The sequence below is a fragment of the Hemitrygon akajei genome, chromosome 2 (assembly GCF_048418815.1).
Source record: "Hemitrygon akajei chromosome 2, sHemAka1.3, whole genome shotgun sequence".
In the NCBI taxonomy this organism is placed as follows: Eukaryota; Metazoa; Chordata; class Chondrichthyes; order Myliobatiformes; family Dasyatidae; genus Hemitrygon; species Hemitrygon akajei.
This window is the reverse complement of record NC_133125.1, coordinates 82,960,669-82,977,772: the sequence shown is the minus strand read 5'-3', so window position 1 is coordinate 82,977,772 and position 17,104 is coordinate 82,960,669. Positions and strand designations below refer to the sequence as shown.

Here is a 17,104-nt window from a genome sequence, read left to right as displayed (position 1 = left end):
GCATTCTCAATAAATCCATAAATGAATAATAACCATAATAGAATCAATGAAAGACCACACCAACTTGGACATTCAACCAGTTGACAAAAGTCAACAAACTGTACAAGTACAAAAAGAAATAAATAATAATAAAAAATAAATAAACAATAAATATAGAGAATGTGAGATGAAGAATCCTTAAAAGTGAGTCAATAGATTGTGGGAACATTTCAATGACGGGGCAGGTGAAGAGGAGTGAAGTGATCCCCTTTGGTTCAAGAGCCTGATGGTTGAGAGGTAATAACTGTTCCTGTACCTGGTAGTATGAGTCCTGAGGCTCCTGTATCTTCTTCCTGATTCGTCACTACCTTTGATTTGGTCTATGACACTGGTGTCATCAGCAAATTTGAATATGGCATTTGAGCTGTGCTTAGCCACACAATCATAAGTGTAAAGAGAGTAGAGCAGAGGACTAAGCACACAGACTTGTGATGCACCTGTGCTGATAGAGATCATGGAGGAGATGTTGTTGCCAGTTTGAACTGACTGAGGTCGCAATTGAGGGAATCAAGGATGCAATTGCACACGGAGATATTGAGGCCAAGGTTTTGAAGCTTAATGATTAGTTTTGAGGGGATGATGGTATTGAATGCTGAGCTGTAGTTGATAAGAGAATCCTGATGTATGCATGATGTAAGCTTCATAAACTCACCTACATCTTTTATAACTTCATCTGGAATTCAGTGCCTGGCCTATTAAGCTTTCAGCTAGCAGATGCTGGCTGCAGATGTGGGCTAGTTGGAAAAATAATCAATGGACACTATGCAGTCTTGGCTTTAAACATGAGAGGATCAGCTGCTAACCTGTTCAGACATGGGCTCCTTCTGTTGCCTTGCCTCCATACATTTGTGTGCATCACTATTTTGTATGAAATCCTTCACTTCTCCTTTCATTCCTCACCAACATGGTGATACACAAACTTTGTACAACTGCTCTCTCCCAGTTGTGATGAGTGCATGCCATCAGTATGCTCATAGATCTTGGCACTAGTGTACTCTTTCACATAGATCACTACAGCACAGTACAGGCCCTTCAGCCCAGGATGTTGTGTAACCTTTTAACATACTCAGATCAATTATGACCCTCGTATTAGTCACTTCCATCCTGGGAGAAATCCTCTGGCTATTCGCTTGATCTATGCCTCTTATCATCTCGTACACCTCTATCAAGTCATCTCTCACCCTCTTTCACTCCAAAAAAACACCCTACCCCGCCCGGTCAACCTCCAGAAAGCGATCCAATATCAGAATTATCTTTAGTATCACTTACATAAGTGGTAACATTTGTTATTTTGTAGCAACAGTGCATGCAAGGGAAGAAGCTATTCATAAAACTTTGAGACTGCGTCTTCAGATTGCTTTGTGGGTGCATGGAGCGTCCTGTCAGCAGTGTGGTGAGGGACATTTAAGAATTTCTTAAATAGGCACAGGGATGACCAAAAAAAGGAGGGCTGTGTATTATCATTTCAAGAGATTCTCTGAAGCAGCTAGAGGTCCTACCTGGTACTGTAACATGCTTCCACAATATAGATGAACTTCCCTCATTAGAGCTGAGAAGCTGAGTACATGTTACAGCACCAGGTAGGAACTCATACTGCTTTTTCAGAGTATCTCTCATAATCTTACAGTTTTTGCAGCATTGTAGCAGGTGACTCTTTAATTCAGATAAATGCAAGTGCTGCATTTTGGTAACACAAACCACGACAGGACTTATAAGGGGTATGGTCCTGGGATGCTTTGGAGAACATATTTTCTTGAAAATGGCAATGCAGGTGGTGAAGGTGCTGAAGAAGATGTATGGTATTGACTTGGAGGAGCGGAGCAAAGTCATGATGGCGCTAAATGGTAACTCCTTTCCTTGCATCTTCAGAAACAGCTCTATTTCCATCTTTGATATCTCTTTTTCCTTGTCAAGTTTCTTTTGAAGACCCTGACCTGGAGTTACACTTTGACTTCAGTGTTTTGCTGGAATGAGACCCACTTTCAGGGCCTCATGCTTTTTGATATCCCAAGGACGCGGCCTGGAAGACAAGCGTGCCTTCAGGGTACCAGATTTTCATGGCTCAGGAGATGGGCTGATTCTAGGCCCGTGCCCCCGACTGAAGCGTCACAGGAGAACGTGGAACATTGGGAGCAGCGGGTTAGCTGCCAGGGGTTGTGTGTTCGAAGAGCTGCGCCTTTCTGGGGCCGACCTTCTGGGTGCAGAGCTCGAAAAAAGCAACGTAACAGATTTTTAACATCGAAAATCAGCGAGTTGTTTCTTATGACTCCCGTCTCACTGTGAAAAAGGGACATCTCTTTTTTCCCTCTTTAAGGAAAGAGATAGCCTGCGGTACGTCGAATTAGCGGGTGAATGAGTAATCTTTGGGTACTGCAAGTCTGTATCTTTATTGATGCTTTTCTGCACACTTGAGGGCCCGGTGAAAGGCACTAAAGCTGTCTGCTGGGGAGGTGGGGTGGGGGGAGATGTTGGTTTGCTGCTGCTTGTGTGTGGGAGGGAGGAGATGGGGGGGCTTTGGGGTTTGAATGTTTAACATTCATTCTTTGGGTCACTCCTCTGCTTTTGTAGATGTTTGCATAGAAAAAGTATTTCAGGATGTATACTGTATACATTTCTCTGACATGAAGTGTACCTGTTGAAACCTTCATTGTTCAGGATACTGAATACAGGGCTGAGATGTCAGGTTACAGCTATATGCATCATGTATTCCCCTGCTACAAATCAGCACCACAAAATAACAAACAATACACAATATGCAATTAAATGTAATTCTTAATTCTTAATTTGACTATAGGTTCGTAAAGAAACATAGCTAACAGACATTTTGCAGAACTGGCAATTGTCCAGGGAAAGTTTTAACCCTTCAGCTTTCAGGCAGCCCAGCACCTTACTGCTACAGATAAACCATTACATTAGCAGTGAAACCTTACAGCACGTTACACTTAAAAGACATTTGGACATGTAAATGGTTTAGAGGGATGAAAGCAGGTATGTGGAAGTAACTCAATTTGGCTATATAGTTGGGCTAACAGTCCTGTTTTCTATTCAGTATTACTCTATGGCTCTATTAAACAGTAACTTCAACATCAAAGTCATTAGTATAGGCTGATCTTTCAACATTTTCATGTGGTCCATTTCTGTGTCTACAATCCTTCAGGAAGATTCACACAACGTGGTGAGTATGACACAGAAATCTCACAGCCTGTACAATAGTTGCTGGATGTCTGTAAACACAGAGTCTGTGATCAGTCAGCATGTCTGGGCATCTCCCACATGTAGTGATGGGATCTCTCAAGGGTAAATGTCACAGAAAGAAGCTTTCCTCAGTTTCCAACACAAAGCACCAGTTGTTCCATTTTACACGACTGCTTCTCAGACTCATTTCTGAGCTCATGGTGCCAGAGTCCCTGCCACTGAAGAAAGGCCTTTGATAACATAGAACAGTACAATGCAGTACAAGCAGTTCAGCCAATGATGTTGCTCTGACATTTTAACCCCTCCCCTCCCATATAGTCCTGCAGTTTTCTTTCATCCAGGTTACTTTCTATGTGTCTCTTAAATCTCCCTAATGAATCTGCCTCTACTACCGGCCCCGGTTGTGCATTCCATGCACCCACCACTCTCTGAGTAGAGAGCATCATCATTCCCCAATACTTCCATTCACTCACCTTAAAATTATGCCCCTTCATATTCGCTATTCCTGCCCTGTGAAAAATAACTCTGGCTGTGCACGCAATCCTCTTATCATCTTGTACGTCTTTATCAAGTCACCTCTTATCTTCCTTCAGTCTAAAGAGAAAAATAGCTTGCTCATCTTATCCTCAGAAAGCACGGTCTCTAATGCAGACATCATCCTGATAAATCTCCTCTGCATCGTCTCTAAAGTTTCTATATCCTACCTGTAATGAAGTGACCAAAACAGAACACATCAGTTATATAGTTTGGTCACCTTTCCTATAGAAAGCACTTGCTAAATGATGCAGAGATTCACCAAACTAGTTCCTGGGATGGAGAGTTAGGTGTGAGGAAATATTGAGTGTTCTTAAGTCCTGTGATCTTATTGAAACAAGCAGAATTCTCAGAGGGCTTGACATTATTGTTGGAGGGAAAATGCTTCCCTGATTGAGAAGTTCAGAACAAGGGATCAAAACAACGATAGGTCAGTTGTTGAGTTCATTGAAAACAAAGCAACAATCTGCTGGAGCAATTCAATGTTCCTCCAGCAGATTGGTTGTTGCATCAGCTTCTACAATCTACAGCCTCTTGTGTTCTCAGTTACAACAGAAATTGATTGATTTTAATGGAATTGGGTTGTACGGAACAAAATTACCAGGCTAAGATTGTGAACTCCTATGCCTAATTCTTATACTCTTACATTCTAACAACATCAACAACTCAGCAGATGTATCTTAGGCCCAACACATTGATACAATCAGAAGATGGTATGCCAGTGGCTGTATTTCATATGGAGTTTGAGGAGATTTGGTAAGTCTGCAATATGTACTGTGACTAGTTGTGTCACCACCTGGTATGGAGGCTTCAATATGAAAGATCGAAGGTTGTAGACACAGCCAGTTCCATCATACACACATAACCTTCCCACCATGGAGTACATTTTCAAAAGGCAGTGGCTCAAGAAGGCAGCATCCATCATTAATGATCCACACCATCTCACCTCTTCTCACTACATGTCACCATCACGGTTCAGCAGCGCAGGTGATACAACAATTGCACTCGTGAATATGCACATGTCAGCTAATTATTATTTCATTGTGATAGTACTTAACTCCATTCTTTCCGTCGTAGTGTTTGTCGAAACTTGAACACAGCACAGTAACACTTTGCTGCCTGTTTGCATTTGGCCTTGCCTGAGAAATTGGACTGTTGAGTCAACTGACACTGAAGATTAGCAATATTCGTTTTATATTTAGTTATTCCTTTCAGCTGCAGTGTAAGCTTCACTTTCCGTTTGAGAATTTTAGTTTACAGCCCTGTTTGGCCTAGTGTTTCTTATTTTCTTTTCCTCCTAACTCTGTTCGCGTTAAAGTCTGAACTATCGACCCACTTCAGTGTCTCTTGCTCCATACTTGGGCATTATCCGAACTTGGTGACACTACTACCATCGGGGAAGGAGTATGAACAAGACCCTGAGGAACCACACTCAGCATTTTAGGAACAGCTTCTTCAGTTTTGCTATCAAATTTCTGAATGGTTCACGAAATCATGAACTGTGTTTGTAACCCATCTTTTGTACTATATGTAACTGGGGCAAAATACACATGCAAGACACAAATACTTTTTGGGTCATAATTCCTTTATCTGTTTTAAATGTTTTAATGCAGAAAGAAGGTATCAAAATAAAAACAACAAAATTAATTTTAAAAAACAGTTCCTGCTCTTACAATCTCAGTTAATTTCAGTCTACATCCTTGTTATGTATACAGTATGAAAATAACCAAAACAAGATATACAAAACCAATACACTGGTGGCAATTTGTGGCACACACATGCTTAACTTCCAAACACATACAGGATAGACCCTGAAATGAGTTTTCCTCGCTCACGCTACCAGGCCAATAAGGAACTTCACACAACCAAGCTATCCAGAGCTGGTATCTTTCCTCACCATACGACCAGCACTCAATGTCATCCTAGAACATTGTAACTCTTCCTTCTACTCCACATCTACATAATGACATCACCATTTTCTCTTAAAGATACAGGCAACTATTTTAGCATTACCAGGGTGAATGTATAAGTGCTCTTTGACAATAAAGAAAATGAAATTCAACAGTCATCTGGTTACATGTATATTTATTTTCATTGTAACTTGCAGTAATTTTTATGCCTTACACTGTACTGCTGCCACAAAACAACAAATTTCATGACATGTGTCAATGGTACTAAACCTGATTCCTAATTTTGATTCCGATATCAGTGATTTTACAAAAGGTGTATTGAAGACTGACAGCAGCAAGTGTTCACTACTGAGCTCAACGTTGCAAAATCCATTCTTGACATCAACCACAGATGTTTTTTTGCACTGCTCAGATAGAAACATAGAAAATCTACAGTACAATACAGGCCCTTCAGCCCACAATGTAGTACCAAACATGTACTTATTTTAGAAATTACCTAGGGTTACACATAGTCCCCAATTTTTCTAAGCTCCATGTACCAATCCAAGAGTCTCTTAAAAGACCCTATAGTATCCACCTGCACCGCCGTCACCGGCAGCTCATTCCACGCACTCAGCATCTTCTGCATAAAAAAACTTACCCCTGACATCTCCTCTGTACCTACTTCCAAGCACCTTAAAACTGTGCCCCCTCATGTTAGCCATTTTAGCCCTTGGAAAAAGCCTCTGACTATCCACACTATCAATGCCTCTCATCATCTTATACATCTCTACCAGGTCACCTCTAATCCTCTGTTGCTCCAAAGAGAAAAGGCTGAGTTCACTCAACCTATTCTCATAAAGGCATGCTTCCCAAACCAGGCAACATCCTTGTAAATCTCCTCTGCACCCTTTTGATAGTCTCCACATCCTTCCTGTACTGAGGTGACCAGAACTGAACACAGTACTCCAAGTGGGGTCTGACCAGGGTCCTATATAGCTGTAACATTACCTCTTGGCTCTTGAACTCAATTCCATGGTTGATGAAGGCCTATACACCATATGCCTTCTTAACCATACAGTCAACCTGCGCAGCAGCTTTGCGTATCATATGGACCCAGACCCCAAGATCCCTCTGATCCTCCACACTGCTAAGAATCTTGCCATTAATACTATATTCTGCCATCATTTTTGACCTTCCAAAATGAACCACCTCACACTTATCTGGCTTGAACTCCATCTGCCACTTCTCAGCCCAATTTTGCATCCTATCAATGTCCTGCTGTAACCTTTGACAGCCCTCCACACTATCCACCACACCCCCAACCTTTGTGTCATCAACAGATTTACTTATCTATCCCTTCACTTCCTCATCCAGGTCATTTATAAAAATCTCAAAGAGTAAGGGTCCCAGAACAGATCCCTGAGGCACACCACTGGTCACCGACCTCCAGGCAGAATATGACTCCTCTACAGCTGCTCTTTGCCTTCTGTGGGCAAGCCAATTCTGGATTCACAAAGCAATGTCCCCTTGGATTCCATGCCTCTTTACTTTCTCAATAACCCCTTGCATGAGGTACCTTATCAAATGCTTTGCTGAAATCCATATATACTACATCTACTGCTCTACCTTCATCAATGTATTTAGTCAAATCCTCAAAAAATTCTATCAGGCTCGTAAGGCATGACCTGCCTTTGACAAAGGCATGCTGACTATTACAAATCATATTATGCCTCTCCAAATGTTCATAAATCCTGCCTCTCAGGATCTTCTCCATCAACTGAGGTAAGACTCACTGGTCTATAATTTCCTGAGCTATCTCTTCACCCTTTCTTGAATAGATCTGGCAGCAGATCAGTAATTGTCTTCATCAGGCAATGGTTCCTCTTCAGTGCCCTATATTTAGATTATGTGAATCCAAACAGATCTTCAACATGTTCAGTTTATTCATGCATTCAGCTTTCTTAATCCATGCATTATCCATTGAGCACCATGGTAGAGGAGTGGTCAGTGCAACACCATTACAGCTTGGGGCGTCGGAGTTCAGAGTTCAAACCGGCTTCCTCTGTATGCTCTCACCGTTAAATGTGTGGGTTTTCTCAGGGTTCTCCAGTTTCCTCCCACAGTCCAAATATGTATCAGATAGGTTAATTGGTCATTATAAATTATCTGAGGGTTAAATCAGAGTTGACTGATGTTGCTGGGCAGTACGGCTTGAAGGGCCTATTCCAAGCTATACCTCTAAATAAAATAAAAACTCTCCAAGCCTAATACCCAAGAGGCAATAAATCTACTGATTCAATGACTTCTATCTCCATTAGTCATTTAAGATCAGCTTTACTTTTCCCTTTCATAGCATCTAGAACACATCTTGGAGGATGCATCCCCTTTTCAAGATCTAAATGGAATTTTACCACAGCTCTTGCAAACATGCCTGAACAAGTATTCACAACCTTTATTTACTGACTATAGAATTTATATCTTTGGAAGTCTGAACTTTCATTCCTATTTTCACTACTTTTACTGGTCTGCATGTTTACCAAGGATTGTTGCATAATTCTCCAAGTACACAAGAGATTCAAGGATTGAGTCAATCAGTAAATTACCTAAAGCAATGAGAAATTTTTTCACCCAAAGTGAATAGATCATTAGAATTACTCCAGGGAGATATGGAAGCTCAGGCATTAATGGAACTAAAAAAAAGATAAATAGTTTCTGGATATTAAGATAAAGATGGGGCCTAGTGAAATTATGTGGTTACCTGGATCAGCGAATTTGTGGATGACACCAAGATTAGGGGTGTAGTGAACCATGTGGAAGGCTATCATGGCTTGCAGAGGGATCAGCTGGAAAAATGGCCTGAAAAATGGCAGGTGGAATTTAAAGGAGACGTTTTGCACTTTGGTAGGACAAACCAGGGTAGGTCTTATTCAGTGAATGGTAGGACATTGAGGAGTGTGATAGAATGAAGGGATCTGGGAATTCATCCATAATTCTTTGAAAGTGGCATTACAAGTAGATAGGGTTATTAAGAAAGCTTTTGGCACATTGGCTTTCATAAATCAATTAACTGAGTACATGAAATGGGATGTTATGTTGAAGTTATATTAGATGTTGTTAAGCCCTGATTTAGAGTATTTTGTGCAGTTTTGGCCACCAACCTACAGGAAAAATGTAAACAAGGCGAAAAGAGTACATAGAAAATTTACAAGGATGTTGCCGGGTCTGGAGTACCCGAGTTACAAGAAAAAAATTGAATAGGTTAGGACTGTGTTCTTTAGAATGTAGAAGATAGAGGTGAGATTTAATAGAGGTATACAAATTATGAGAGGCATAGTTAGGGTAAATGCAAGCAGGCTTTTTCCACTGGGGTTGAGGTCATTGGTTGGGTGTAAAAGGTGAGAAGAGAGTTGTGAGGGTAGAATGAGCTGACAGCATTAGTGGTGCATGCAAGCTTGATTTCAACATCTCAGAGAAGTTTGGGTAGGTATATAGATAGTAGTGGTATGGAGGGCTATGGTTCTGGTGCAGGTCGATGGCAGTGGGCAGTTTAACTGGTTTCAGCATAAACTTGATGGGTTAAAAGGCCTGTTTCTATGCTGTACTTCTCTGTGATTCTAAGTGGCAGGGAAATTCTGAGTTGAAGATCAGTCATGACTTTGTTGGATGCTTATGCTGGCCTGAGGATCCAAATGTTCCACTGCTACTTCTGCTTCTGCTGTTTTTGTTTCAGTTTATTCATTTTATGGAATGTGGGCACCTTTGGCAAGGCCATCTTTTATTGCCATTAATTGCCCTTAAGACAGTGTTATAAACCACCTTCTTGAACTGCTGCAATCCAACTTTCTCAAAAAGTGGCATTGGCTGATGTGAAATGCACAGAGCTACTTGTAAAATATACACTAACAACAGGTACTTTGTGATAAATAGACAGTCGATTTCCAGTCCTAGTGCAAGATTTGAACCCTGAAATGTTAACAATCCTTATAAACCACAATCACTGGAGGAATCTGCTGAGTTCTTGTAGAAGATTTTTGCTGTCCATTCAAGCATTGTGTCGGCATTATAAAATGTACTGAATTTGCATAAAGTTTGAATGTTAGAACCAAAATACACTTGTACCATTGGATTCCCATTGAAGGTGCTTAAAAGCATTACACAGACTTCTGGGCCATTTGTGCTGCTAAAGCAGGACAAGTACAGCTCACAGAAGTGTCAGGATCTTGGCTTGCTAAAGATTATCATCTTCTGGACTGTTGGCTCTGGACATTTCTGAGTCAGAGTCATTTACTGTCACTGAAATTAGTCATGTAATTTGTTGTGCAGGTATAATAAATAACCATACTGTAAGCTACATTGTAAAGTAGATAAATAAATAGTAAATAAGAGGAATAGTGAGGTTGTGTTCATGTGTCAAACAGCAGTTTGATGATGAAGGGGAGGAAGTTGTCACTAAAACACCGAGTGTGAATTTTCAAGTTCCTATACCTCTTCCCTGATAAGAAAAATCCCTAATGAAAAGAGGGCATGTCCTGGGTGGTGGGGGCCCTTAATGATTGATACCACCTTCTTGATGTCATCTTTTGAAGACGTCCTCAATGGTGTGCCTGATGGAGATGACTGTGTCTACAACTATTTGTAGCTTGTTGCAATCCTGTCCATTGGAGCCACCATACCAGGCAATGATGTAACAAGTCAGAGTGCTGTCCACAGCATATCTGTAGAAATTTGCCACAGTCTTCTGTGAGGTGCTATTTCCCATCTCTAAGTCTGCTGATGACACCAATGTTACTGATAGAATCTCACAGGACAATGAGAAAGATTGGCAGGTTGAGTGGTGTCAGCAACAATGACCTCATGTTCAGAGTCAACACACACAAGTCCTCACTGAGAGATCACTGGTAGAATGGGTAAGTGGCTTTTAAGTCCCATCATTAGTACTGTCATCAAAGGACAAATGCCCTCTACTCCTTGATATCATTGATGAGGAGGTACAGGAGCCTGAAGACCCACACTCACTCTTTTTGATAGCATCTTTCACTGTGTATTCAGATACTGTTTATGAACTGTGCATGAACCCATGAACATTACCTCATTTATTGCCCATTGGCACAGTTTTAATTTTGTAGCTTATCATAATGTTTTTGTCTTGCAGTGAACTGCTGCAGAACAACAATTTTTCATGACATACACTCAGTGGCTACTTTATTAGGTACCACCTAATCTTCTGCTGCCGTAGACCATCCACTTCAAAGTTTAACATGTGCATTCGGAGATGCTCTTCAGCACACCACTGTTGTAACTTGTGGTTAATTAAGTTACTGTTGCCGTCTGGTCAACTTGAACCAGTCTGGATGTTCTCCTCTGACGTCTTTCTTTAACAAAGCATTTTTGTCCACACTGGGTGTCTTCTGTGTCTTACATAATACTCTTGAGACAGTTGTGCATGGGTGTCCCAGGAGATCAGCAGTTTCTGAGACACTCAAACCTCTCTGTCTAGCACTAACAATCATTCAGTACTGGTATTAACAAGTAGGTATAGAGGTGTACTTAATTGGGTGTATGTCCGTGATAATAAATTGGATTCCAATTCAAACTTACTTGCATAACCACAAACGTGCAGTCTCACATAAAGAATAAACTACTTTATTTCTTTATAAATTCAAAACTTGCTGAGATTTGACTTGTAAATTCATTTATAAATTATAAATACATTTTATCAAAGAAATATATGTAATTAACAATATTAATCGCCATATAACAAACTGTGTGAAACCCCTTAAAATATCATTAGTGTATGGTAAAATATTTACTCATTAAATTTTGTGTTTCAAATTATAAAAACTTTCATATATGTTCATTTGTCCTTTAAATAATTTAATGGACTTCTTTGAAAGGACACAAGTAAGCATGCTTAGCTAAAACTCACTGAGATGATTAATTTTAATTTGAGGTGACGTGTGTTCAATTTTATAGGCAGAAAGGAGATTAGTACTGGATGGAATTTACCATGGAAATGCCTTTATCTTTTGTGTTGGTTCACAGGAAATACACAGAACACATTGGAAGAAATTTTAGCTCATACTGTTTTGCTAATGAATTGAATACAAGTTTTAAAGTTTAGAACAGTTGGAATGTCTACCATTTGATGCAGATGAAGTGAGGAAGGACAAATAGCTACATTGCTTACAGTGAGGTAATTCAAACTGAGATAGAGCATAGTAAATATATACACCCAGTAGCCCATTTTGTACCTAATAGAGCAGCCACTGAGCGTATGTTTGTGATCTTCTGCTGCTGTAGCCCAACCAATTTCAGATTGAAAGTCCTTCACTGCGCTTCTATGTTCTATGTCTAAGTACTATTCTTTATGTGGTGACGGACTCTCCAAAAATTATTAGGTCAGGATACCTGGAGTAAAATAGCTGTTAAGAAATAAAGTCAACTGCATTTTTGTAAGTCTAGAGCCACAAGAGGCTCAGGCTGGCTAAGAATATCTGCTTCCTTTCCTACTAAAATGCAAATTTATAAGTCAAATGGATTTTAGTCAGCCTAATTTCTCCTACTGGTGCAACAGAAAAGACAAAGTTAATGGTTCTGGGTAGTGGCTTGTTGAATGGGATATTGACCTATACAGATCTCTGGCGCTTTTACAGAGGAACAAGGACAATGGTGAGGAGGTTGTGTAATACTAGTTTCTTTAATTCTAGGTAATGCAGAGCACCACAGTAGCAGAGTGGTTAGCACAACACTATTACATCTTGGGGCATCACAGTTTGGTGTTCTGTTCTGGTGTCCTTCAGATGCTTTGATTTCCTCCCACATTCCAAAGACGGATGGGTTAATAGTTAATGGGTCAGTGTAAATTGTCCTGTGATTAGGTGGATTTCTGGATGGTGCAGCTCATTGAGCCAGAAGGGCCTGTCCTGCAATGTATCTCTAAGTAAAGTCTTGGAGAGCCAGACTGGAATTACAGCCGGAAGAAATAGGTTGGAATGATAGAGCCAGGGTGACATGAAGAGAAGTGAGTTTATGAAGGCTTCAAATTTGATAGATCACAAAGCCTAGCCCAGGGTTACTGCTACTGAATACTTCCCTCCAGCTTAATTCAAAGATAAACCTGAAAGCTGATCCCACGAAAAGTGTTTCAAAATTAAGCAATGTCAGATGAGTTCTCTCTACATAGCTTAAAGCAGCTGAACAGTGGCTCCCAACAAAGAATCATAAGAACATTCGGAATGGTTCTATGAGTCAGGCACTTGCTTTAAGTAACCAGTACGATTGTAGTATCAATACCTTTTGATGAACAGCACCTCTGCTGTCACCTTGAAGACAAATTAACCTGTCATATGTTATTGTTGATCCAGATGCTATAATACGCCAGGGAACAAACCATTTCCTCAGCACTTGACAAGCACACTATGATTGTAAATACAAGTGTGTGCATGGTGTGCAACATGATATATGGCAGGCAGCCTAGATATTTCTTTTGCTGGTGAAAGGAATACCAGTTGGTGCGGTTTCCTTTAGATCTGGGAAACATATGCAGACTGAAGATGAACAATCTGCCTGATCAATAACAAAGAACCCGTGACTTACCATCTCGCCTGTTCAGCTTTGCAAAGCCAGGGCTGTGGGTGGTAGATAACACGGAGGAGGATTTGAATGCCGACTGCGGCAAGCCAGATACAAGGTGATTGTCACAATTGTCTGTGTGAGAAAAGAACAGGTTTTAAAATCAGGGAGCTAGTCCAATCCCTTCACAAGAACACACTTCTAATAAAAATAGTTAACAGCTTCCCACAAAACATAATACTTGGCAGGCACCCATTATGTGTCTTCTGCTGAAGAAGCAGATGTTTCTTTTTCCAGATTACAAAACGCATTGTTGCAGAGGTTAAAAACCTGAAAGAAAAAGTAAATGCCAGAATCCCTGTGGAGACAGACAACTGACATTTCCATAGGGCAATTTAATGTAACAAAATGCTTGATAGAAGACTAATGAAACCAGACTGAAAACAGAGCCATAAAAGGAGATGTTGCACTTTGAAGATGGAAGTTATATGGTTGACAGGAGAGGCACGGAGAGGGGCAATATATAAGGAAGGAATTGTAAAGCTATAACTTTGACAGATAAAGGCACAACTCCCTGTGATGGAGCAACGGAAATCAGTGATGTGCAACAGCCTGGAGTTATAAGAAGGCAAATAGGCTTGGAGAACTTTAGAGAGAAAGAAAGGGATGAGGTCATGAAATGATTTGTTCCCAAAGATGAGTATTTTTGGATTCTCCAAGACCAATCAGATTTTTTCAGAACCTGCAATTCCTTTAAACCTTTCAAATGCCAGCCTTGTGGGAAATTTGTAACGCTGCAGGAGATTCCACTTATTATTTTAGTTCTTCCATTCCCAGCACCCAGGAACCCAAACAATCAAAGCACACTTCTTCACTCACATTTCTTCCAATCAAGTGCATTGCATTTTGTATTCACAATGTAATCTCCTCTAAGCTGTTGAAACCGAGTAGCAATTGAGTGATGCTTTGTGGAGCATTTGTTTGCAGTACACATGGGAACATTCAGACCTCCCTTTTGTTTCCTGTTTTAATTTTTCATTTCACTTGCACTCTGGCTTTTCTGTCTGAGGCCTCTTTTTAACTTAGAATGAGGTCCAACATAAGCCTGAGTTCCAACATTTCATTTGTCTGGATGAAATCAGCTTTCTAGACTTAATTATAAAATTCTACAGCTTCATATACATTGCCTTCCCCATCTGAAACAGAATTAGCCACCTCTACAATCTATCTATGATATTGGTTCAGTTCTCTCCCATTAGCATAGTGTCACCCTATAAGAGATATTCCCTGTGTCCTCACCATCCTCTCCAAAACCTCCCTGCAACTTCTACTGGGAGCATAATTTTAAGTTGATTGGAGGAAAGTACTGGGGGGATGAGGGGGGTTGTCAGAGTTAAGTTTTATTTCTTTACGCAGAGTGGTAAGTGTATGAAATGTCCTAGAGGATGCAAGACGCTGCCTGGATTAGACAGCATGTCCTCTATTGCAGTGGTCCCCAACCACCGGGCCATGGACAGGTACTGGGCCACAAAGCATGTGCTACCGAGCTGCGAAGGAATGATATGATTTGGTAATATGAAATGATATTCCCTGTCACACCCACTGTTAAACTTGAACGTACACGAGATCATTAACCTACAACTACTCGATGTGTAAAAAACAAATGCCGCTTGAAAGTTTCTTTGGAAGAGGTGGTAGGGAACATAAAAGGCCTAATGATTATGATAACACAGAGACAGCTGAGGCCGAGACTGCGAAAGAAAAGAAAGCTTCCTTCTACAGAAAATACGATGAGTCATACATAAAATATGGCTTTAATGCGACCGGTGAGTTGCACGCTCCAAGCCCCCTGTGTGTGATATCTGGAGACAAGCTGTCTAATGAGGCAATGAAGCCCTTAAAACCACTTTGCCACATTGAGTCCAAGCACCCTGCATTTAAAAACAAACCTGTTGAATTTTCTGAGCGGAAAAAACGTGAGCAAGCGGGACAGAAGCAAGTGCTGAGAGCCACCACCTCCACAATTGCTGCTGCTCTGAGAGCGTCGTACTTGTTGGCTAGCCGTATTGCTAAGGCTAAGAAGCCTTTCGCTGTTGGTGAGGAATTGATTCTGCCTGCTGCCAAGGACATGTGCCATGAACTGTTGGGAGAAGCTGCAGCTGACAAGATGACACAGGTTTCTCTTTTAGCTACCACAGTTTCAAGGAGAATCGATGACATAGCGGAGGACATCGAAGCACAGCTGTTGGAACAGCTTAACGAGTCACCATGTGACGAAGAGTGGATAGGAAAACTCGCTTATCTGTGTGACATCTTCAACCTGCTCAATTAACTCAATTTGTCACTTCAGGGGAGAATGACAACTGTCTTCAAGTTGGCAGATAAAGTGTCTGCTTTCAAAGCCAAACTAGAACTGTGGGATGGCGAGTGGACAGGGGCATATTTGACATGTTTCCAATATTAGCTGGGATTTTGGGAGAGACTGAGGCTGCACCGTCCTTCTCACAGCTGGTGCGCGATCACCTATCTTCGCTGTCAACAGAATTCGAGCATTACTTGCCAGCCACAAATGACCCAAGACATGCAAAGGAATGGGTCCGAGACCCATTTGTGAATGTCCCCGGTGAATCATCCATGTCAGCGCAGGAAGAAGATCAACTCCTTGAGCTTCCAAATGACGGTGGGCTGAAAAGTATGTTTGACATAACATCTCTGCCGGCATTCTGGATCAAAGTCAAGGCTGAATATCCTGAGATAGCCACGAAAGCACTGAAATGGTTGCTTCCATTTTCAACATCATACCTCTGTGAAGCAGGATTTTCTGCAATGAATGTAACGGAAACTAAATTGTGGAATAGACTGGACATAAGGAACCCCCTTCGAGTATCACTGTCTCCCATCACCCCTCGATGAGACCATCTTGTTGCAGGGAAACAAGCCCAGGGCTCCCACTGATTCAGCAATATTGGTGTGTTGCAATGATTTTATATATTCATACGAGGAAAATATGCGCTGTGGGTTTAATATCCAAACATTAATTAAAATGTTATGATGCTATTGACTTATAAGTGACGTATAATTGACCTAGCAATATATTCATGCGAAGAAAATATGCGCTGTGAGTTTAATATTAAATTCATTAGAGAAACCCTTTTAGAAATGAAATTGAGTGTATTAGCCACTTGTAAGTGACTTATAGTTGACTTAGAACCTATATTCCAGTCATGATTAACACCTTCCCCCCCCCCCCCACCCCCCCCCCCCCCGGCCGGTCCGCAAGAATATTGTCAATATTAAACCGGTCTGCGGTGCAAAAAAGTTTGGGGACTGACCCCTGTCCTATGAGAACAGTTTGAGTGAGCTAGGGCTTTTCTCTTCTAAAGGCGGAAATGGCTAATACGAGGGCCATTTTAATGCAACTGGAGGAAAGTATAAGGGGACGTCAGAGGAAATTGTTTTTATAAACTGGTAGGTACATAAGATGCCTTACCAATGTTAGCAATAGAGACAGCTACATTATGGGCATTTACAAAAGTCAGATAGGCACATAGATGATAAAAAAAATGACATGGCTATATAGGAGGGAAGGATTAGATTGATCTAGAGCAAGTTAAAAGATTGGCACAACACCATGGGCTGAAGGGCCTGTGTTGTGCTATAGTATTCTATGCTCTATTTTCTAACTTAAAACTAACTTGTTATTGTTTTTTCCAATGAAAAGTCTTTGACCCAAATATTACCTGTTTCTTTTGACAGATATTGTCTAACTTTTTAAATAATACCAGCAATTACTTTCTTTTTTAAAAAATTTCAGACTTCCAGCATCTACAGAGCTTTCAAATTGCAAATGACATCTTACTGGATGATATGAA

General features: G+C 40.8%; 1 protein-coding gene across 2 annotated transcripts in view; it reads right to left on the bottom strand.

Annotated features, from left to right (window-relative positions):
- The window catches only part of LOC140714304 (contactin-associated protein-like 5), a 1,942,527-nt gene that overhangs the window by 1,781,010 nt on the left and 144,413 nt on the right, over window positions 1-17,104 (bottom strand). For both annotated transcript variants that reach the window (XM_073025413.1, XM_073025423.1), the window contains exon 2: window positions 13,257-13,367. In XM_073025413.1, the coding sequence (XP_072881514.1) occupies window positions 13,257-13,367 (111 nt within the window). The remainder of the gene's footprint in view (window positions 1-13,256; window positions 13,368-17,104) is intronic.